Source organism: Puntigrus tetrazona, chromosome 11, assembly GCF_018831695.1.
Source record: "Puntigrus tetrazona isolate hp1 chromosome 11, ASM1883169v1, whole genome shotgun sequence".
In the NCBI taxonomy this organism is placed as follows: domain Eukaryota; kingdom Metazoa; phylum Chordata; class Actinopteri; order Cypriniformes; family Cyprinidae; genus Puntigrus; species Puntigrus tetrazona.
The window spans coordinates 11706011-11728510 of NC_056709.1; the positions used below are offsets into that span (position 1 = coordinate 11706011).

The 22500-nt window shown below is 34.0% G+C and overlaps 2 protein-coding genes across 4 annotated transcripts in view; one reads left to right on the top strand and one right to left on the bottom strand.

Annotated features, from left to right (window-relative positions):
* The first annotated feature begins 97 nt into the window (after positions 1-97).
* Positions 98-9341, top strand: tbce (tubulin folding cofactor E). 3 transcript variants are annotated; one of them, XM_043252113.1, is made up of 17 exons: positions 98-206; positions 635-772; positions 973-1057; positions 1129-1305; positions 1782-1867; positions 1937-2036; positions 3249-3447; positions 4554-4630; positions 4702-4794; positions 4871-4935; positions 5013-5077; positions 6422-6574; positions 6832-6985; positions 8000-8068; positions 8153-8212; positions 8281-8372; positions 9051-9341. In XM_043252113.1, exons 2-17 carry the CDS (start codon positions 670-672, stop codon positions 9144-9146), a joined length of 1674 nt encoding a protein of 557 aa, XP_043108048.1. In that variant the 5' UTR covers positions 98-206; positions 635-669; the 3' UTR covers positions 9147-9341. The 3 variants fall into 3 exon arrangements, with proteins under 3 accessions (XP_043108048.1, XP_043108049.1, XP_043108050.1); XM_043252114.1 differs by having other exon boundaries at positions 3345-3447; XM_043252115.1 differs by lacking the exon at positions 8281-8372.
* Positions 9342-11251: 1910 nt separating this feature from the next.
* The window catches only part of LOC122353888 (nidogen-1-like), a 35261-nt gene continuing 24012 nt past the window's right edge, over positions 11252-22500 (bottom strand). The window contains 8 exon segments of the mRNA XM_043251779.1: positions 11252-13266; positions 13342-13454; positions 14276-14399; positions 15078-15235; positions 16218-16389; positions 17255-17381; positions 18540-18712; positions 19569-19814. Coding sequence (XP_043107714.1) covers positions 13139-13266; positions 13342-13454; positions 14276-14399; positions 15078-15235; positions 16218-16389; positions 17255-17381; positions 18540-18712; positions 19569-19814 — 1241 coding nt within the window. The 3' untranslated portion in view covers positions 11252-13138.

Consider the following 22500-nt stretch of genomic DNA (forward strand, 5'->3'; position numbering starts at 1 on the left):
TCATAACCACGATTAAATAGAAAAAGGGCCTTTGCGGATTGTTTTATCACCTGATAAGATAAAACCTGATGGGATCGGATATTAACTCCCGAGGCCGCGGTTTGTTTCCCATCGGCGCGGTTTTAGCCGCGGGGTCTCGTGACGTCACGTCCGCTCGCCGCTTCAGCAGGAAGGAATGATGCAGAAACATTTCATTCTGTTATAATGTAAGTCATTCAGTATTTAATTAACTATTATTCTCGTCTGTGCTCATAGAGAATCTTTCATAGTGACCGTTTAATATATCTAAACACAACTCCGTCACGAAACGCCACTGTTTTTTCATCATAACGTGAATAATAATGTATCTCTCGAATGTGTTTCCACCTGAAAGTGCATCGCATTCGAGTTTTTTTTTAATTATTTAATAAAGGCCAAAATGTCCAACTTCTCTCTACTCTTTTCTCAGACTTATACACAAGGTTTAATTATTCACTGTAATCGTGTCGTCATGTATGTTCTGCAGTCATTTTATATGAAGAAAAGTCAGGTATTATTACGACTTAATCAGTTTATGATGTTTTAGTACTTTTTAAGCTGATTTGGGTTCGATGCTTCGATTAAGTTGTATCTGACGTGTCTCGTGTTTTCTCAGTGATTGATACAGATCCTCATCCTCATCGACGTGTGATGAAGGCTCTGGAGGTGTCGGAGGCCGCCGTGGGCAGACGGGTGAGCTGTGATGGACAGAGAGGAACGGTCCGTTACGTGGGTCCGGTTCCTCCCACTGAAGGTCTGTCTCGGTGCATCCAGCCGTATGGACAAAAGTATCGGCACCCCCTTCTTTAGACGCACACGACTGCCTCGAATATCATTTTGTGCTCACGGAAATGACTAAAGCAGTCAAACCTGGTGCAAATACTTTTGTCCGGATAGCGTACGAAGGTCGGTTCTGTTAGTAATCGCTAATAACGAGTTTTTTTTCTCCTGCAGGCCTGTGGTTGGGAGTGGAGTGGGACGATCCAGAGAGAGGGAAGCACGACGGGAGTCACGAAGGAGTGCGATACTTCACCTGCAGGTGCTCTTCAGCGGCCGGACGCCCGCGGTCAGCCACGGAGACGTTAACAGAGCGTGTGTTTTCTCCCGCAGACACCCGACGGGCGGCTCTTTCGTGCGGCCCAAGAAGGCCGCTTTCGGCGTGGATTACGTGACGGCTCTGAAGCGGCGCTACCAGGTGGAGCTCCGGGAGGCTATCGGGGAAGAGCTGAGGATCTCCAGCAAAACCGTGACGATGGTGGGCTTCGAGGACGTCAAGCAGAAGCAGAGGTGAGGTCTGATTTCCCACACAACGCTGTTTGGGATGTTTTTCGAGAAGTCTCTCCTGCTCATCAAGGCTGCGTTTATATATGACCAAAACTGTAGCATTGAGAAATATTATTGCAATTTATAATATAGGTTTTGTATTTTAATGCACTTTAAAATGCAGTTAATTAAATTTCTCCACTCTTCAGTGTTACATGATCCTTCAGAAATCATTCTAATATGCCAATTTATTTTATATATTTTTTGGGAAACTGCTATATATATTTTATTCGTAAGAAAAAAAAAATTATATAGATTTTATTTATTTATTTATTTTTAATCAATAAAATATAATTTATAATAAATATAAATATAATATAATTATATAATAAAAGAACAGCATTTATTTAAAATATATTTTTCTTCATATTCTCTCTTTAATTCAAGACTTTTTTTTTTTATCAATTTAACAACCTTGCTGAATGCATTTCTGTAAACAGGCTGGAGAACCTGACAGAAGTGGGTCTGAGGAGATGTGAAGTGTCTGGTCCGGGTCCGGAGAACGAGATCAGAAACACCACACCGCGTATCCTTCCAAAGCACAGCTCCGATGTTCTCAGGCTCGGCGTGAAGCTTCTTTAACGGCGTCTCCCAGTGGCTCGGTCTCTGGATCTCTCTGGAAACCTGCTGAGCTCCTGGGAGGTTCTGGCGGCCATCGGCGAGCAGCTGGACTCTCTGCAGGAGCTGCAGCTCAGGTGAGGTCGCCCCAATCATTTTATTACCTTCTGAGGTCTGGTTTACTAATAAAATTGTTGCCGTATTTCACAATATTAATGTAAAGAAAATAACAAAAAATATTCTGTTCAATTCATTATTTAAAATTAAATTAATCAAAACGTAAAAACTACTTAAAACTTAATAATATTAATAAAATTGTTGCCGTATTTCACAATATTAATGTAAAAATATAACAAAAAATATTCTGTTCAATTTATTATTTAAAATTAAATTAATCGAAACGTAAAAACTACTTAAAACTTAATAATATTAATAAAATTGTTGCCATATTTAAGAATATTAATTTCACAATAAATTAATCAAAAAATATAACAATAAAATATTCTGTTCAATTTATTAATATTATAGCAAAAAAATGAAATTAATAAATCAATCAAACGTAAAAACTACTTAAAACTTAATAATATTAATAAAATTGTTAAAAATATTTAAGAATATTAATGTATAAAAATATAACGTAAAAAAATATTCTGTTCAATTTTAAATTAATAAAAATATATAACAAAAAAACGTTAAAAACTACTTAAAACTTAATAAAATTAATAAAATTGTTGCCATATTTAACAATATTAATGTAAAAATATAGCAAAAAATATTCTGTTCAATTCATTATTTAAAATTAAATCAATCGAAACGTAAAAACTACTTAAAACTTAATAAAATTGTTGCCATATTTCACAATATTAATGTAAAAATATAACAAAAAATATTCTGTTCAATTTATTACTTATAATTAAATTAATCGAAAAGGTAAAACTACTTAAAACTTAATAAAATTGTTGCCTTATTTAACAATATTAATGTAAAAATATATAACAAAAAAATTCTGTTAAATTTATTATTTAAAATTAAATTAATCGAAACGTAAAAACTACTTAAAACTTATAATATTAATAAAATTGTTGCCATATTTATTAACAATATTAATTTAAAAATATAACTACTTAAAAAATAATATTAATTTGTTAAATTTATTATTTAAAAATTAAATTAATAAAATTTAAAAAATTAAAACAAACAAAAATATAACAAAAATATAACAAAAAATATTCTGTTCAATTTAAATTAATAGAAACGTAAAAACTACTTAAAACTTAATAAAATTGTTGCCATATTTCACAATATTAATGTAAAAATATAACAAAAATATTCTGTTCAATTTAAAACAGCTCAGGTGAGGTCGCCCGAACGCTCCTGCCATCGTTTCGCTCCCTTCCGAGGTCCGCTTTGAGGTCTGTTTTACTAACACGAGCCCTTCTTCACAGTCACAACAGGTTGAGTATCTCCAGCGAGCCGAGCCGTCTAAGCCCCGCCTTCTCTCGCCTGAGGCTGCTGTCACTCAACAGCTGTGCCCTCACCTGGACTCAGGTCAGATACATGCGCTCCAACCTTGTCATACTTAACAAGTACACTGCTGGTCAGAAGCCTGGAATAATGAAACAAATATATTACCAAGAATAGCCTAAAAACACTAACATTGTGAAATAATAATAATAATAATAATTCAAAAATTACATTTTAATATTTTACCATATTATTTTATAATACTACAAATACAGCAAAACCGTAATGCTGTGAAATACTTTAAAATAATTCAAAAATGTAATTGCAATATTAATAATACTATTGTTACTGTATTGTACAGTAATGACTTGAAAACTTGTTATAAAGTAAATAATAAGGATGTAATTAATATCACTGAGTAAACATAATAGCAGTGAGTGTGATATGAATAAAATGGTATAAATAATGCAATTCATAATTCGTTAATAGCTTAACTGTAATTTTATTTTACTATTACTGTACAAATATAATAAACATACCAATATTGTGAAATGTTTAATTAATAATTCATAACTAAATATATTGTAATAATAATGTTATTGAAAAATCATTCATATATAAAATAATGAAAATTGTAATTAAAAGAAGAATTCATTAATGAAACGGTACTATTTTACAGTATTAAGTAAAACCATTTTTGAAACCATTAATTTGATATCAATAATTACAGTATTAGTGCTGTAAAAATGGCGTAACGCTTAATAATATTAATAAAATTGTTACCATATTTAACAATATTAATGTAAAAATAACAAAAAATATTCAGTTCAATTTAAAATTATTATTATTTGAAATTAATCGAAACGTAAAAACTACTTAACTCTTAAAAATATTAATTGTTACCATATTTAACAATATTAATGTAAAAATATACCAAAAAATACTCTGTTCAATTTAAAATGATTTAAAATTAAATTAATCGAAACTTAAAAACTACTTAAAACGTAATAATATTAATAAAATTGTTGCCATATTTCACAATATTAATGTAAAAATATAACAAAACATTCTGTTCAATTTATTATTATTATTATTGAAATGAATCGAAACGTAACTACTACTATTGTAATAATATTTGACTGTAATATTGAATTCCTCCGAACGTGGGCGTGACCTCTGACCTCCGGCAGGTCCTCCACTGCTCCTCCATGTGGCAGCATCTAGAGGAGCTTTATCTGGCTGACAACGACGTCACGGAGTTACTGAGGTAGCGCTCTGAATCCCGTTCACTTTCACAGAGCACAAGTACTCGTCACGCCACCGCTTGTCTTTCTCCAGACCGGACGCTGTGCTGCAGACGTTAAGAGTTCTGGATTTATCCGGCAACCGCTTGCTCCAGGAGACGCTGCCGGAGATCTCAGGCCTGCCCCGGTAAGACGCCGCTCCCAGTGAAGACGCTAAGCGTCCTGACCACGTCTTGACTGTCAAATGTTGTTTGCGTCGTCAGTTTGGAGAAGCTGAATCTGTCCGGCGCCGGCCTGTCTGCGATCCGCTTCAGCGACGCTTCGCCAGGTACCACCTGATTCACAGCTGTGTGTTTCTGCTGATCGTGTGCGTCAGGTTAATCCAGATATTGTGATGCTGTGAAGGTGAGAAGACGGCTTCGTTTCCTGCACTGAAGACCCTCTTACTAGACGACAACAACATTTCAGAGGTAAAGCTGAACGGGTGACGCTGGAGGACGTATTAAACGCAAGGAAACGTCCTGTTAAATGTTAAAAACACAGGTGAAAGAATATTCAGTGAAAAATGAAACGACATACTTTTTTCTGTGCAAAAATTTGAAAAAATATAAAAAAAGATTTTTATTATGTTTTAAACTAATGCTGATTAAAATCTGTTATTATACAATATTTATTTTACATTTTGGAGCTTAATTATAAAATGTAGCAGTATTGAACGTTTATTGGGGCATTTTTCGTATAAATGAGGGCTATTTTCGGCATCATTCAAATCTTTTATCAAAGGAATAGTTCACAAAAAAAAAATACAATTCATAAGCTCTCCCTCGAGTAGCTCTGGATCTGAATGAAAAGAAGATTCTTGAGGAAAACCATTAATCGCGTCCAAAATAAAGGTTTTTGTTTACGTAATATTTCTATTATTATGTCCATATAAATACACGCATGCATGTGTATATTCGATAAAAATAGGTTGTTTGTATTTCAAATATATTTTTATATAGATTATATAAATATAAATATAGACATGTAAGTATTTTCTAAATATATGCTACATGCATAATATATATATATATATATATATATATATATATATATATATATATATATATATATATATATATATATATATATATATATATATATATTATATATATATATGTATATATATATATATATGTTATATTTATATATATATTGTATTTATATATGTATTTATATATATATATATATATATATATATATATATATATATATATATATATATATATATATATATATATATATATATATATATATATATATTTGTTTTTTTGCTTTTTTCGTATAAATAGTGCTATTTTTGGCATCATTCAAATCTTTTATCAAAGGAATAGTTCACAGAAAAAAATACAATTCATAAGCTCTCCCTGAGTAGCTCTGGATCTGAATGAAAAGAAGATTTTGAGGAAGTTTAGAAGCGGGCTGTTTTTTCGGTCACCATTGACTTCCACTGTGTTTTTTCTTCTACTATGGAAGTCAATGGTGACCGAAAACAGCCCGCTTGCAAACTTCCTTCAAAATGTCTTTTATGAAGAAAATCATGCAGATTTGGAACGACTCGAGGACGAGTAATCAATTTTTTTTTATGTAATATTAAACTATATGCAGTGTATAGGCCATTTATTTAAAATGTGCATGTAGTTTTATTTATTGCAAATTCTAAATAGCCACATTTTTGCAGATGCTCGTATCTAAAGCGTCTCGCGTCTGCTGAGTGCACGAATGCCGAGTTTTGCGGTGGATTTCGTGACCGCTAACGATGGTAATCTCCGCAGTGGCGCGTGGTGAACGAGCTGGAGAAGCTGCCGGATCTCCTTCATCTGTCCTGCAGAAGAAACCCGCTGCTGCAGAAGGAGAAGAACCTGGAGACCTCCAGACAGATCGTCATCGCTCGCCTGAGCCGGCTGGAGCTGCTCGACATGAGACAGGTGAAGACGAGGATAGAACCAGTTTAGAAATAAATAAAGAATTTCATCTCTAATGTTACCTATATAACGCCGATTGAGAGGCTCCTCAGAAGATGTGAGATGTTTTGGAGGATCGTGGAGATCGTGAGGAGCAGCTTCTTCTAGAAAGTGATTGACGGAGACTCAAGTAGTTGATGAAATCGGTCCAGAAGCTCCTGAAGTCTGTGCGTTCACACTAAAAGAGCGTTTGCTGGGTTGAAAGCCTGTGCTGTGCTCAGGTCTCGCCGGACGAGAGGAGGGGGGCGGAGCTGGATTACTGTAAGATGTTTGGATCGGCGTGGCTGAAGGCCGGAGGTCACCGCGAGCCGGAGAACGATCACCCCAACGCAGAGTTCACGAGCGAACACCCACGATTCCTAGCGCTCATCCGGAGTGAGTCCGCCTGAGAGGCTCCGCCCACCGACGGATCTCATTGGTTGTTCTTGTCTGCGTATATTAAACAATCCAGCGCTCTCGTCGTCGTTACTGACGTAAAAGCTGCCGACAGGAAACATTTATTATTTTTACTAAAGGATTATTTTTAGTCCCGTCAAACGATTAATCACGTCCAGAATAAAAGTTTTTGTTTACGTAATATTTATATTATTATGTACATATAAATACACACATGCATGCATGTGTGTGTGTGTGTATATATATATATATATATATATATATATATATATATATATATATATATATATATATATATATATATATATATATATATATATATATATAAAAATAGGGTTTTTGTATTTTAAATATATTTATATAAATTATATAAATATATAGACATTTTAAATATATATATATATATATATATATATATATATATATATATATATATACACACACACACACACAGAGCACACACATTATGCAAACAAAAACTTTTAATTATTTATTATATATATTGAGAAATATATATAAGAATTATTGTCAGTGCTCCTTATTCTCATATTCGATAAAAATAGGTTGTTTGTATTTCAAATATATTTATATAAATATAGACATGTAAATATTTTGCATATTTATTTATATATATATATATATATATATATATATATATATATATACACACACACACACACACACACACAGAGCACACACATTAACAAAAACTTTTATTTAATTATTATTTTATATATTGAGAAACTACATTTTATTGTCAGTGCCCCTTATTCTTTATTTTCCTTTTGTTTGGGAAATGATCCAACTAGTTTTTTATTTTGCCTATAAAGGCGTATTTTTGGGTAGTTCTCGTCACGCAGCAGCTTTCAAGCATCGTTCAGATTCTTATTACAAGTCAGGAACGACGAGGAGGCGCTGGATTGCTGTGGGGGCGTGGCCTAAGTGCGCCGCGTCTCTATTGGCTGTTGATAAACCGTTTGTTCGTTTGTTCAGAGTACGGCGCTCCAGACGAGGGCGAGCTGAAAGAACAGAAGCCGTTTGCTCTAAAAAACCAGCTACTAAGTACGAGTCTCCCTCCCTATCACCTCCCCGATAGCGACCGCTCAACCCCTCGACCCTCTCTCAGCGCCTCTGCTCTCGTTTCAGCCGTGACCTTCGTCTGTCCCGAGGATCCCGAGAGGAAGCCCGTAGAGAAGAAGCTGCCAGGTAAAAGCGTGCGTTGATGAGCGAGACCCGCGCGGCGGACGCTTGAGGTGTTTCTCTGCTGTTTTCAGGCTCCATGACGGTCCAGAAGGTGAAGGGGCTCCTGCATCGGCTCCTCAGGTTACCAGGAGCGCAGATAAAGCTCTCCTACACCTCCTCCAAGGTCAAAGAACCGCTCCGGCTTGATTAGAAACACACACAATTTAGAAATTATCTTCATTTTTACTACCTACGATTATTGTATTTTTTTTATTATTTCTTACAAACCTTTTTATAATAAACCTGCACTGCTTAATATATTAATATAAATATATAAAAATAAAAAATATAAATATTATATAAATATATAGATTACAGAGATATATTATATATAAATAGATAATAATTACAGAGAAAAAAAAAAAAACGGTAAAAAGCCGTTAAACGGTTAATGGTTTATTTATCGTCACCTTGTTGGTTATCGGTGTATTTCAAAGGTATAAAAGATTTCAGTACTTTAATAGATGGGTATATTAACATTATATCAGGTCATTAAATGACGGTATTTAACCGTAAAATCAAATCTAAATGTCGTTACCGTATTTTTAACATTACCGTTTTTTTACTGTAAATTGTACAGATTTTATTTTACAGTGTACTATTAGCTCTTGTTATTTTACATTAGGTTTTATCGTTATATTTTCTGATTTAATTTAAATTGTAGTATTTTCTACTATTTTTTATTGTACATGTTTTACTTATTTTACTTTCAAAAAAGAAGTGAATGTGATTTTATTTCAGGTAACGTTCATCTTTAGGTTTTAGTTTTGGTCAGTGTTCTGTGCTGCGTCTCGTCCCACAGATGGCTGGCAGAGAGATCGAGGTTGATAACGACCTGAAGCCGCTGGAGTTTTACTCGGTGGAGGACGGCGACAGGATCCTGGTGCGCTGGTCCTGAGGAGGCCGCAGGGAATTGTGGGACGTCTGGCCATCATGCGAAACGCTCTTCATGTGAATCATTCGTCTCTCGGCACCAGATGGCGCTTTATTCTGAGCCTGGAGCAGACAGACGCTTTATAAGACCCGTGCATCCCATACAGAAACAGCCGGTCACCGTTAGATGAAATAAAATTCAGTACAGTACAAAACTCTACTTTCATGTGATGTTTGCATTTTTTCCCAAGCAATGGAGAATTACTTTGCATGCCAAAAATAACAGCAGCCTTTGCAAAAAACTTCGATTTTTTTGGTAACATGACCAGAATATTCTCTAAATAATGAATCAAATCAAACTACTTGTAAGCGTGGGAATTATGTTTACAAATCTGAATCGTTCATGATCTCATGAGTGCTCCTAAAACCACCTTCCCAAGCGTGTTTTGTTAACTCACTGTTGTAAGCCCATGATAATTTCTTATATTTTAAAGCGCTAGGGACGGATTTCCAGGGAAATGTAGTTTTCTTCTAGTCCCATCACTGGAAGTGCTTTTTAAAATCATTGCGATGTCAAAATTATTTTATTTGAAAGCTTTTAAACGGCTCGAGCTGAAGTGAAAGTTCGGTTCATCAGTATAATATAAGAAATATTTGGTAAGCTGTTGTTGTTTGTTGTCAAAGTAAAAGAGAAAAAAGAAAGCAGAAGCATGAACGCGTCCCAAAACGGTCTGCTGTTTCTACAGGTGCTGGTCGTATAATTTGAATATCATCAAAAAGTTGATTTGTTTTCACTAATTCCATGCAAATGTGCTTGAACACAGAGCTCTGAACAGCCAGCGTCTTTCTGCGTCTTGTCCTCCTTGTTCAAGGAGTCAAAGGTCATCTTCAGTCCTCCTCATGAGCGTGTGTCTACAGAACTAGACCCAGAGAGCATTTAAAGGCCTTTGCAGGTGTTTTGAGTTAATCATCTGATCAGAGCGTGGAGCCAGGTGTCTTCAATATTCAACCCTTTCACAATATTCTCATTTTCAGACATACCGAGTTTGAGGTTTTCATTAGTTATAATCAAAAATAAACATTTGAAATAAATCCGTCTGTGTGTAATGAATGAATATGATACACGAGTTTCACTTTTTGAACGAAAGTAGTGAACTAAATAAATTTTTTTTGAGGATTTTCTGATTATATGACCGGCACCTGTGTGCGCTGAATGAATCGCGGAGAGTGAATCGTTTGATTCAGATCGGGTTCATGAATCTTTTGATTCAGACAGATCGCTCCGTCGTAAAGTTAGCTTTCTATAAAGTTTATTCAGCGCTTTTCACGACTCGCAAATGAAATGTTCTGCTTTAGGCTATCTTATCAGTCGTCCGATATGGCAGAAATGTAAAAAAAAAAAAAATTAAATGTAAAAAAAAACAGTATTTTAACGAGTTAGTTTTTAACCGGCTCCTCCCACTCAGAGTTGACGCACACACAGGTTGCCAGATTTCTGCTCAAACCCCGTTCGTTAGCCAGCCTCCATGACTGAAATGAAACGCGCGGTTTTTCCGCCAACTGGCAACCCGTGGATCCGAAACACGATTGGTTAAACTGGCGGTGCGCGGGTTTTACAAACAAAACAGTGGCCGACATTTTGGTCCGGAACGCACGTTTTCACAAACATACTGTGGTATTTTTACGCTCTAGCGGAGTCAAAATCCCCCACACAGCACCTTTAACCGATATAAACAACAGTTACAACGGCTAACGTTTTAAAGTGAAACGCGTGCTGATAATAATAACCCGTGATCAAGATCTCGCCTCAAAGATTCATCCGCGGAGCCCGAGCACAACTCACGCGACGACCCAAAACAGTCTTCCTCCGCGAGTCGCTGTATTTTCACGCTTAATAAACTCATGTAGTCCCGTGCGTGTCGGGCCATATCGTATCATTTAGCGCTCCACGTGAAGTCCAACATCTGCCGGCGCCTGCAAACCTACATCAGGAAATACTGATCATTAAGCGGCACAGAAACTTGCCAAAAAAACAAACAGGCCGGCCATCAGATCCACGTGCAGGTTAAAAGGCCAGTTTCCCGCGTTTCACGTGACTGGAGGAATAAAACACAGCAGACCCAGACTCTTAAAAAAAAAAGTGTTTTAATTGAACAGCTGTACAAAACCCAGTCTCTCTAGTCCTTCCTCGGTCCAGCTGTTTCCACAGGGGCCCTCCTTCCCATCATGCAGTGTGTCAACAAACGGTGCGGTTTCCCATAAGAGGCTCTCGTCACATAAGCGTAACATAAACCCAATGAAAAGCTTTGTTTGGCCTTTAAAAAATCAGATTAACATATAACTGTAAGTAACATTTGACCGGAACGATTGCAAATAATATCCTTCCCAGAATGCAACCCTCCCCTCACACGTAGTATAAATGTATCCCAGAAGCTAACAATAAAAATTATATTCATTTATTATATCTAACTATGGGCTAAACTGTCCAGATGGATTCCTATTAATGGTTTCAAGTGATTTTAGTAGGGATGCACCAATACAGACATTAAAAATCAGCTTTATTAAAGTGTACTTGTGTTTAAATACGGTTTCATCGGACGGTCATTTTATATAAACATTATATAAATAAAGTTCACAATGTTATGCTGGATAAACGCTAATACGTAAATGTTTTTTTAATTAATAATTATTAATACGATTGCTGATTTTATGCATATTTCATATTGTACCTGCTTTAAAAAAATTAAATAATACGTCAAAAAAAATAAAGGTTCAGTAGAAAATATGAAGCTTGTTTCTGCCATATACTGTAGATTAAAAACAAAAAGTTACTATGATTTTTTAAGTATTTCACAGTTCTGAAATATTAATATTTCTAAGAATCGCAAAGAAATTATAAGATATAAATTCACAATTGTGTCAGAATACTGAGATAAAAAGTCGGTCGCCTTTTTAATATTTTTTTATTTTGTAGTAGAAAATAATCGAAGCTTGATGGAATAAAAACGCAATTAAAAGTTAATATAAACTCACAAAACAAAGTAAAAATTGAGCTAAAACGTCACGCTTACCATTTTGAGGTTTTTAGTCGATGGAGGAAACAAACAAAGCCAGATTTGGACATGAACACAAAAAGTGTGCTAAAAATGTCAAAACGGCTGAAGTTAAGCTGCGAAATCCCATGAAAAAATGTTAAAAAGTATTTTAGTGAAGTCTGAATTGTAAAAGAAAACTCAGAACTGTGAAAAATAATTTTCGAATTCAGTAGAAAAAAAGATATAATTAGCAAAAAAGTAAACCCAGGATTCCAATAATTAATATAATAATAATATTATATTATAAAATAATATTTTTAAAAATCGATAAAAAAACGAGAATTGTGAAAAAACGGAAAAATGAAGAAAATAACTGAATTCTGATTTTAAAAAAATAATTGCGAAACAAAGTCAGAATGGCAAAAGAATTCCAATAAAAAAGAATTGTGAAAATTAATCGCCTGAATAAAAACAAAAAAAGAAAGCAAAAAAGTAAACTCCAAATTCCGATTAAAAGAATTTGAAAATTAATCGCAGAATAAAAAAAAAAAAATTGCAAAAAAGTAAACTCCGAATTCCCGAAAAAATTCAGAATTACGAAAGGTAGACCCAGAATTAGGATCGAAAAGTCAGAATTGCGAAAAGTAAACTTAGAGCGCCAATAAAAAAGTCGAAATGATGAAAAATAAAAATGTAAAAGCTATCGCGAAAAGTAAACTCGAAGTCCAGAATTGCGTAAAACTTTCGTAGTTGCATAAAAAAGTCGAAACAATGCGATAAATAAAAGCCAGAACGGTGAAATGTAAACTGCGAGAAAGTCGCAATCAGCTTTCTTTCTATCTCTTTTATTCCGTGGTGGAAACGAGCTTCCAGACCGCTGGACCGAATCCCTGATATATCCTGCGTCTGGTACCAGACCGTTACGAATCTACGGGGTGCATCCCTACTGTATTTGATCATCTCCATCCGAGCGGAGAGGAACTCAGAAGTTGTGGTCCGGCTCGACGCACGACGCGTCTTTAACGTCAGGACAGCGGCAGGAGAATCCTCCGGGACGAGGCAGACAGAGGTGAGAGCAGCCTCCGTTTCCACGAGAGCAGTCGTTCAGTCCTGAGGAGCACAGACACGGGTTAAGAGCAGCTCGCACCGCACCGCCTTTCTGAGGAGAGCGGCCCGAGCGCACACCTGCAGGGCATCGTGGGTAGGTCAGAGCGATGCCGTATGTCCGAGAGCGTCTCTGGGGAAGGAACTCCTCCACCTCCATCCCATCATGACGGTCCATAGCAACCACCGCCTCCCTAGAGACCAAATAAAACGAGTAAGAAACGTTCAATCTTAAAATGAAGGGGAAAAAATCAGAAAGCTCCTCCGATCGCGAAAGAAAAAAGATCTTTGAATAAAAACAATAAAAACTGGGTTATGAAATGAAAGGTAAAAAAAGGTCAAATAAAAATAAAGTAAAGGGAAACGCTAACCGGCGACTAATTTCGGTTTCGTAAAATGAAAATAAACAAATGTTTTTAAAATAAAAACAATATAATAAAAACATTTCATAATAAAAGAAAAATTAATCCAAAATATTAATCAAAAACAAAAACGTATAAGTATGAGGAACTTACTAAAAATGAATTGAAATAAAAATAAAACAATTGATAAAAATGAAGACAATTAGGTTACAAACTAAATGAATCATAAAAATAAGACATAAAAAATTGTATCCATAATAATATATATATATATATATATATTTAAATGAACAAAAAAAGTCTTAAATATTACATTTATTTTGAAATATTTTAAATGAAAAAAAAAAATGAAAATGCTTACTAAAAATGTATTAAATTAAAAATGTACAATAAAAAATAAATCACTAACTAACACACATTTCCAAAATCTTAATAATATTATCCAAATGAATATTTTTCTCTAGAAATCAAATGTTTCAGTGAGGGATTTTTCATTTTTTACAATAAACCTTTTATGTGAAAGTCCGTATTTAACACACACCGCCATACAAACGTCCATCACGGAGTCAGGCCTTAGTTCAGAAAGTGATTCTTTGGACTGATTCCGATTCTTTTGAATCGATTCTTTATAAGGACCAGTTCGTGAGGGTTACCTCCTCCAGTCGGTGTAGTAGAGGTTCCTGCCGTGAGACACGATGGCGAACGGATACTGAATGCCTTCGGCTAGTTTCCTCCGGAGACGAGAGAACGGGTCCACACACTCCACCTTACGAGTCCCTGAAACACACACACACACACACACATCCTCAGACGAGAAGAAAAGCCATGCTTCTGGCCTGATAAATACCTTCAGAATCTTTCAGAAATAATAACCACTACTGTATTAAAGAAATATGAAGCTGATCGGTCATAATGTAAAATTAAAAGACATAAAAAATAAAACTTAAAACTATAAAATGCCCAATTAAAGTAAAAAAAATCAATGCTAAAATATAATTGTGTCATAAAAATGTTCAATTAAATTAGTTAAAAATATTTTATTTAAAACAAACCCTTTGTAAAAATGTGTTAAATCACATATATATAAAACATATGTATTAAAAATGAAATACAAAAATGAATAAAATCATAAGACGCAGTTTAATAGAAAATCTGGAATTAAAATGTATGAATAATTTAAAGAAATGTAAAAATAAAGCATTTACTAAAAATAATCAAATCATAAAAATTTACGTTTAAAATGAAAATAAAAAATGCGATCATAAATCAAAATGAAATACTAAAATAAATAAAATTAATTTAAATAAAATGCGTACTAAAATGAATTAAACCTTTGAAAATGATAGCATTTAAATAAACGATTCATATAAAAAAATAAAAGCATAATAAATGATCAAGTAAAATGCTTGAATGATGTATTAGTGATGTTCTTATAATAATGACTGTGAAGCTGACCTGCGTCGGCCCAGCACAGCTGCCTGCTCTGGGGGTCAAAGGTCAGGGCGTTGGGCAGCCCCAGCCCGTCCTGAACCAGCACGGTCCTGTCGCTGCCGTCCAGAGCCGAGCGCTCGATCTTAGGCCCGTCTCGGTTCCAGTCGGACCAGTACAGATATCTGGAGCGCAGACAGAAACACATCAAAACGTCCTTCTTGATTAGAACTTCATGTGGGACAAAAATGCAAACATTTTCCGATCTTCACAGACCTACGGAGGATTTGAGCCAAGAAACAATGAAAGAAAACATCTTGAGATTAAAGTGAGATTTTTCTCATTTTAACATTTTATTTTGACTTTTTTCTCGAAGTGTAACAAATTAAATAGTAGCATTTTATTGAGCTTTTTCTTAAAATTTACAGACATTTTCTCAAAATTGTAAAGTTTATTCTCAACATTTTATTTCAACTTTTTACTCAAAAACGCAAATATTTTTTCTTGACTTTTATTAAAAATTTTACGGGTTTTTTTCTTCAAATTGTACAAGCTTATTCTCAACATTTTATTTAAACTTATTTAAACTTATTTTTTATTTACGCTTTTTTTTTTCTCAAAATGTAAAAACCTTTTTCTCATAATTTAACGACTTTATTCTCAATTTTATTGAGATTTTTTTCATGAAGTTTAGCGACTTTTCTCGAAATTTAACACGCTTATTTTCAACATTTTATTAAACAATAGTTACTCAAAATTCTTCCCGTAATTTTACGACTTTATTAACATTTTATTTAGACTTTTTTCTCGAAATTAATGTTTTTTTCTAGTAATTTAACGACTTTATTCTCAACATTTTATAGACTTTTTTCTCTAAATGTAATTTTTTTCTCTCGTAATTTATTCTTAACATTTTATTTTGACTTTTTCTCATGAAGTTTAACACCTGTTTCTTGAAATTCACCACGTTATTTTTTTTCTCTCAAAATTCTCTCAATTTTCTCTCAATATTTTTTCTCGATTTTATTCTCATCATTTTATTACATTTTTTTGATTCTAAACACTTTTTTCTCGTAATTTAAAGACTTTAATCTTAAGGCGGTCTTATTTTGTTATGGAACCCGAGGTCGATGGAAAGCGTATTCGTTCAGTCAGCGGCGCACGCACCCGTGGGCGGGGTCAGCGATGATCGGGCGCGGGTTGATGAGGTCACTGTCGAAGAGCACGCGCCGCTGAGCGCCGTCCAGTCGAGACACCTCGATGCGGTCCAGAATGGAGTCGGTCCAGTACATGTTTCTGGACAGGTGATCGATGGCGATTCCTTCAGGGCTCCCCAGATCTACTCACAGGAACAACACACAGCCCGTTTCCATGACTACAGCTGGGCAGGTTTCCAAAAAACGAAACAATGTTGCAAAGAAGTAACGTTTGGCCTGAATGGAACTACATTGAAGGAAAGATTTATTCATTTCTTTTATATTTTTTGATTCATCACAGGAGTTCCTGGGGTTCGCGAATGAGCTGATTAAAATCCAATCATTAATTACTAAAAATGCACTCAATCATAAAAATTGTGCGTTTGAATAAATTCATTATTTTAAAAGAAAAAACACTTAAAATTAAAAATGTAATTACTAAAAATTAAAACACTAAAAATGTATAAAACAATAAATTAAGAACAATTTAAACAATAATTAAAAAAATTAAAACAGTAAAATGTGAAATTAATATAAATAAATAATTAAAATTACTTATTTTTAGTCTAAAACACCACAGTTGTATCATAGAAAGGTTATATTATAATAAATAAATAATTTAAAAATAAATCTTTATTATATTATTATTATTATTATTATTATTGTTATTATAAAACTGTACAACTAAAATAAAATATTACTTTTAATTACTTAATATTAATTAATATTAATTACAATTATTAACCACTAATTAAATTGTGCAAATGTAAAATTGGTTGTAATTTAAAAATGAAAAAAAAAAATTTTTAATTTAAATGTAAAAAAGTAATAATAAAATTGTACAATTTCAATTCAAAAATCATATAAAAATAAAAACAATCACAATAAAATGCTTACTAAAATTAAAAATGTAATAAATTGACATCAGAGAACGGTACAGGAGTAAATGGTTTTAAAATGATAGCTGATCCCTTAAAATGTCTGTAAAGAACTAGCAATGGGTTTGACCTTTAGTGATGAGCAGCGAGGTCTCTCCTCCCTGAAGCTCGGCTCTGCTGATGGACGGCTGAGTGATATCTGACCAGAAGATCATCTGCTCCACGCAGTCGAACGCCACGGCGATCACCACCTTACCCTGCGGACCGCCACATAGTCATCCCTTTACATTCATCTGACATGCTTGCGTGTGTGAACAGAATTGCTATGGCTGTTTTCGTGGCAAAAAGTGTTAAAATGTGAGTAAGCATAAATGAGTACATGAGTAAACAGGATAAATAATGATAAAAAAAAAATTAAATGAAAAAAATATTAATTAGCTGTATTATATATACTAATATGAGTTAATTAATGTTAAAATTAAGGACAAAAGGTGGCAAAATATTAATGATTCGAATGAAACACAAACAAATACATATGGTTAAAATTAAGAAAATATGAATTAATTTAAAAGGTAGTAATGTAGCTACATAAAAATAAATAAATAGATGTAGAAAATGTAAAATGATAACTAATTATAAATAAATACATACATAATTATACAAAGGTTCAATAAGTTAATATAAAATGTGAATATATATATATATATATATATATATATATATATATATATATATATATATATATATATTTTAATTATGCTTTAAAAAAAAAAAAAAATATATATATATATATATATATATATATATATATATAAATAAATTGTTTTAAAAATAATAAAAATAAAAAGGTTTTTTATATATATATATATATATATATATATATATATATATATATATATATATATATATAGTTAAAAAAGTTTAAAGTATAAAGTTAAAAAAGTATAAAGTTAAAAAAAGCTTGTTTTTGATTGAAATTTCAAAAGCTCAATCTGAAAGCCTGAAGATGTCTGGACAGAGAATGTCAAACATCCCACAGATGATGGTCAATCAAAGGCACCTCAGTGTTGTTTACTAGTGACTCATGACTGTCTGTGGTTACAGCTGTATTAACATCATGTTTCAGACACTTTCTGCATCCACTTAGAAGGGTTTTCCTTCATATAGTGGCTCCAACGACGGTTTTAATTCCTTTTAATGATTATAGGTACTTAAATGTAAAATGTAAATAAAATGTAGCAAAATCTAAATAAATGAATGCAAACATTTTAAATGTAGCAAGCAATATAAATAGAAATTTAAAATGTATACAAAAATGTAAATAAATAAATATAAGTGACTAATTTAGATGTGACTTCAGTTTACAAATCTGTGAAACGAGAGGATGATGATGATGATGATGATGATGAACTCACAGGGACGTGCAGAACGGTCCTAGACTCGTTTTTGATCATCCGGTTGCCGTCGAGCGGGATGTGATCGATCTTACCGCTTTGAGCGAATAAGAGGTTCGCTCCAGGGGTCAGAGGACTGATGTCAGGCCTGGGGGTGGGGCCAATGAGGGGCGGAGCCACACTGTGATCAATACCTATGGAAAGAAAATAAAATATCATTTAAAATGTCAGAAAAAAAAATTATATATATATATATATATATATAAAACAAAAAGAAATACAAATACAAAAATGAGATGCGCTAAAAGATTAAAATTGTTAAAATATTTTTATAATATATAAAATATTATATAAATTTTATATAAAATAATATACAAAATAATGTAATTATATTTCTTAAAATTAACAAAATAAATGCTTTTAATACAAAAATTGAAAAACATAAGAAATAAAGATAAATAAATAATAATAATAAAAAAAATGCTTGCTAAAAAGATTAAATTTTTGCTTGACAAAACCTCTTCCTTTTTAGGAATCCCTAATAATACAACAATATTCAGGCCTTTTGTGACTTACGTGCAAAACGTGAACATTTTCACTTAAAGAGGAAAACAACTAAAAAACGTTAAACATTATTTCTTTTCTGAAATCTGCTGTAAAAAAAAAAACCTTTTAAACTTGCACTTTATTAAAAAAACTAACACTGGCTTCTTTCATTTTTACGTGTCCTATCTGTGTGTTTTCTTTTTATTTATTATACCCTTAACAAGCAAAAAAGGCATTTAACACTAGCTCTGTTCTATTACTATATCTGTTTTTTTTTATTTATTTATTATATAAAAGAACCTGAGACTTGTTATCCCTGCTGTTTCGGTTGCTTCTGTTGTCCTTGTTGCTTCGGATAAAAGCACCTGCTAAATGACTGAATGTAAAATATTCCACGGCGTCCTGAAACTTGGCGTGCATGCTAGCGACTCTACACGAGAGGATCCGCGAAACATGGGAATGAAACGCGCAGGTTATTCGGCACGGTGCGGCCTGTGCTCTTACACATGGGTGCGGCGCCGCCCGGTCCGGTTCTGGATCCGGGGACCTCGAGTCCGGCCGAGTCCACGCACCAGCACTGACCGATGCTGGCGTGACACTGCAGGGGTTCGTAAGCGCCGTACGCGTCGCAGCTGGGCACGTACTGACCGACCGCCGGACGAGGACGGAAGAAGAAGAATCCTCCCGAGGAAGAGGAGGGGGACTGCGCCGCTGCCCGGTGACGCTCACACTCCGTCTGCTCTCCTTCTGCTGCAAACACACCGATAAAAACACACTGTTGTTATGGATTTATCTGGTCGACTGGCAGTCGTGTATTTAAAGCGTAAGTCGAGTGACTTGTTTAAAACCAAAAGATATTCTGTATAAAAGTTATTACTTGTCCACACCTCCCTAAAAGCGGCTCGTTTAAACACGCCCCCACTTCTCTAGGTCACAGAGTGGGCTCATTTGCATAAATGTTTACTCAAAGAAAGAAGGCGGGGCTGTAGCGTTGCCGAGGGCGCCATGTTCCGGAGACGCTGAAAGCGAAACTGCTTTGTGTTTCCAAAAGAGGACACGACTAGAAATCAGTGTTAAGTTGTGTTTAAAAACGCCGTTCCAATATTCGTTCCAAATATTAGAGCACATTTACGGACGACTGATTCGTGAATCTGTGAACAGAGACTATAAAGAGACTGATTCTCTACAAGGACAGTCTGGAGCTTCTGACTCACAACCTTTAAGTTACGTTTCCTCATTAAAAGAAGCCGCTGTCTTCTATTTAAACGTGAGTTTTGAGCAGTGAAGGGTCGCGCTTGTTCTTCGTTGTTTCTCTCATCTCGAACGCGCGGACGCATTACGTTCACGAGGCGTAAAAAGATGGTATAAGTCATTATAATCAGCGATGATGTCAACAGGGGCGTAACATTCCTGTCAGACGCTTCAGGTATTCGGCCAATCACAGCGCACTGGCAAGCTGGCCAATCAGAGCGCGGCTCGCTTTTTTAGAACGTTAAGACAAATCAAGCCGTTACAGGAGGGGGCGGGGCTTAGAGGAGCGCACCACCAGTAATGATTATGAAGGTGTGGGAGAAAAACGGTACAAAGGCTACATTAACATTTAAATAATGTATCGATAAACTAGGGCTTTCTTTGTTTTAAGAGATTCATATTCTTTAGAGATATATATTTTTTTATGTCTATAAGGCAAGCATATGCTCAATACGCTCAAGCTCACAGAGACAGCATCCCATTCGCTTTCATTATTTTGCAAAAACGCAGTGTTTTGCTGTTATTGTGAGCGCACACGCATAAACGGACACGAAAAATGTAGCGTGAGCAAAAATAATGGTGCATTACTGTTCAGCTTTAAACACACGTTTGAATGATGCATAAAGGTTATTAAAATGAGCAGAAATGAGTAAACATTTCGTATTTTAAAACGTTTTTTTAGTCAACCATGAACGGTCTTATTTACTAGTGACTACAGGTGGCTGCCCTCGTCATTGTAGTGCTCTTTTGCAATAAAGAGTGACATATAGTAACTTCAAAACCCCTAAATCTGTCGGACGCAGCTAAAGACAGAAAGCCGGTGGTTTCTATGTCTGGTTTTTGGGTCCCGGGGCCCTTCAGAAGTGGTTCTGGTGAGATTGTGGTGACATCTGCTGTCAATGATCTGTGACCGTTCTCCATTCAGCCACGCCACACTCACGCCGTTAGGATTTATATATTTTGCACGAAGAAGATGAAGTCTAGTTTTAGGATCGGTTTTACATTAGAATGAAAATCGTATTGACTGTGATTTGACGAACGCTACATTATTTTCATTCGATTTGAATCGCATCTGGACAGGATTGTTTTAAAATAGTGCAGTCTTAAAATTCATGTAAAATGTAAAATCAAAAAACAGACTAAATCTTGATACATGAGCTTTTTTTTACATTTTATTTTAAATGTTTTAATAATTTTTTTTTATATAGATTTATTATTTTACAGCTTTTATATTTACTTAAAATAATTGATTCATCACTACACACAATTTTTTCAACATTATTTACACAGCAGACTGTTGTACTGAATTTAAATTAAATTAAATTAATATTTATTTATATATTATATATATATATATATATATATATATATATATATATATATATATACTTATATTATATTTGTATATTATATATATATATATATATATATTTTTTTTTTTATTTATTTTTTATTTATTTTTTTATTCTGTATCTGGAAAGGGTCACAGTCTTAAAAATCCTTAAAAATGATCACATTTTTATATAATTATATAATTTTTATTATTATTTAGAATTATAAATCGTATTTATTTAAGTTTTACTAATTATTTAATAATTTTAACATTTACTCAGAATCATGGCCTGACCTTTCATGAATAATTACGTTATTACATACGCAGCATAACTAACTAAAAATATGAAATTATATAGCAATTATAATTATTTTATAATTCAGTTGAATCGGTGTATGTGGACAGGAATATTGCATTGCAATAAAAAAAAAACTAAAAAGGCCCCAATAAACAAATGAAGGAACACTTGTGTACTTGATGCAAAACACTTCACAGCTTCACTTATAATATGAGCCATGCTTTTATCCCAAAAAGTAGTTTTGAACTTGCTTTCCTCGTTCTCTTTAGCTGGTCGCTGTTTGACGGTTTAGTTGCAAGCGGTGAGATGATCAGAGATCATGCAAACACGCAAAGAGGGCCTGCTTTCACACGTTTCTCTGTTTGGGGATAACAGCATCTGTCTCAGTTCCTCCTCATGACCTCATCGAGAGGACGAGACGCTTCAGAACACAAAGAGCGACAAACAGAAGGACTCGTAACGGACGACGCTGACGCACAGGCCTCGGCGTGGGGCTGTAATTATCACGGCGTCGGAGACGTGACATATGCCCTCAAATTAGGAGAACACTTGAC

Bases quoted from the DNA above. Each gene is read 5' to 3' on its own strand.
- tbce (XM_043252113.1), top strand. From the start codon at position 670: ATGAAGGCTCTGGAGGTGTCGGAGGCCGCCGTGGGCAGACGGGTGAGC. The intron at 5,078-6,421 runs GTAAAGCTGAAC...TAATCTCCGCAG, and splicing joins ACGACAACAACATTTCAGAG to TGGCGCGTGGTGAACGAGCT. The intron at 8,213-8,280 runs GTAAAAGCGTGC...TGCTGTTTTCAG, and splicing joins CGTAGAGAAGAAGCTGCCAG to GCTCCATGACGGTCCAGAAG.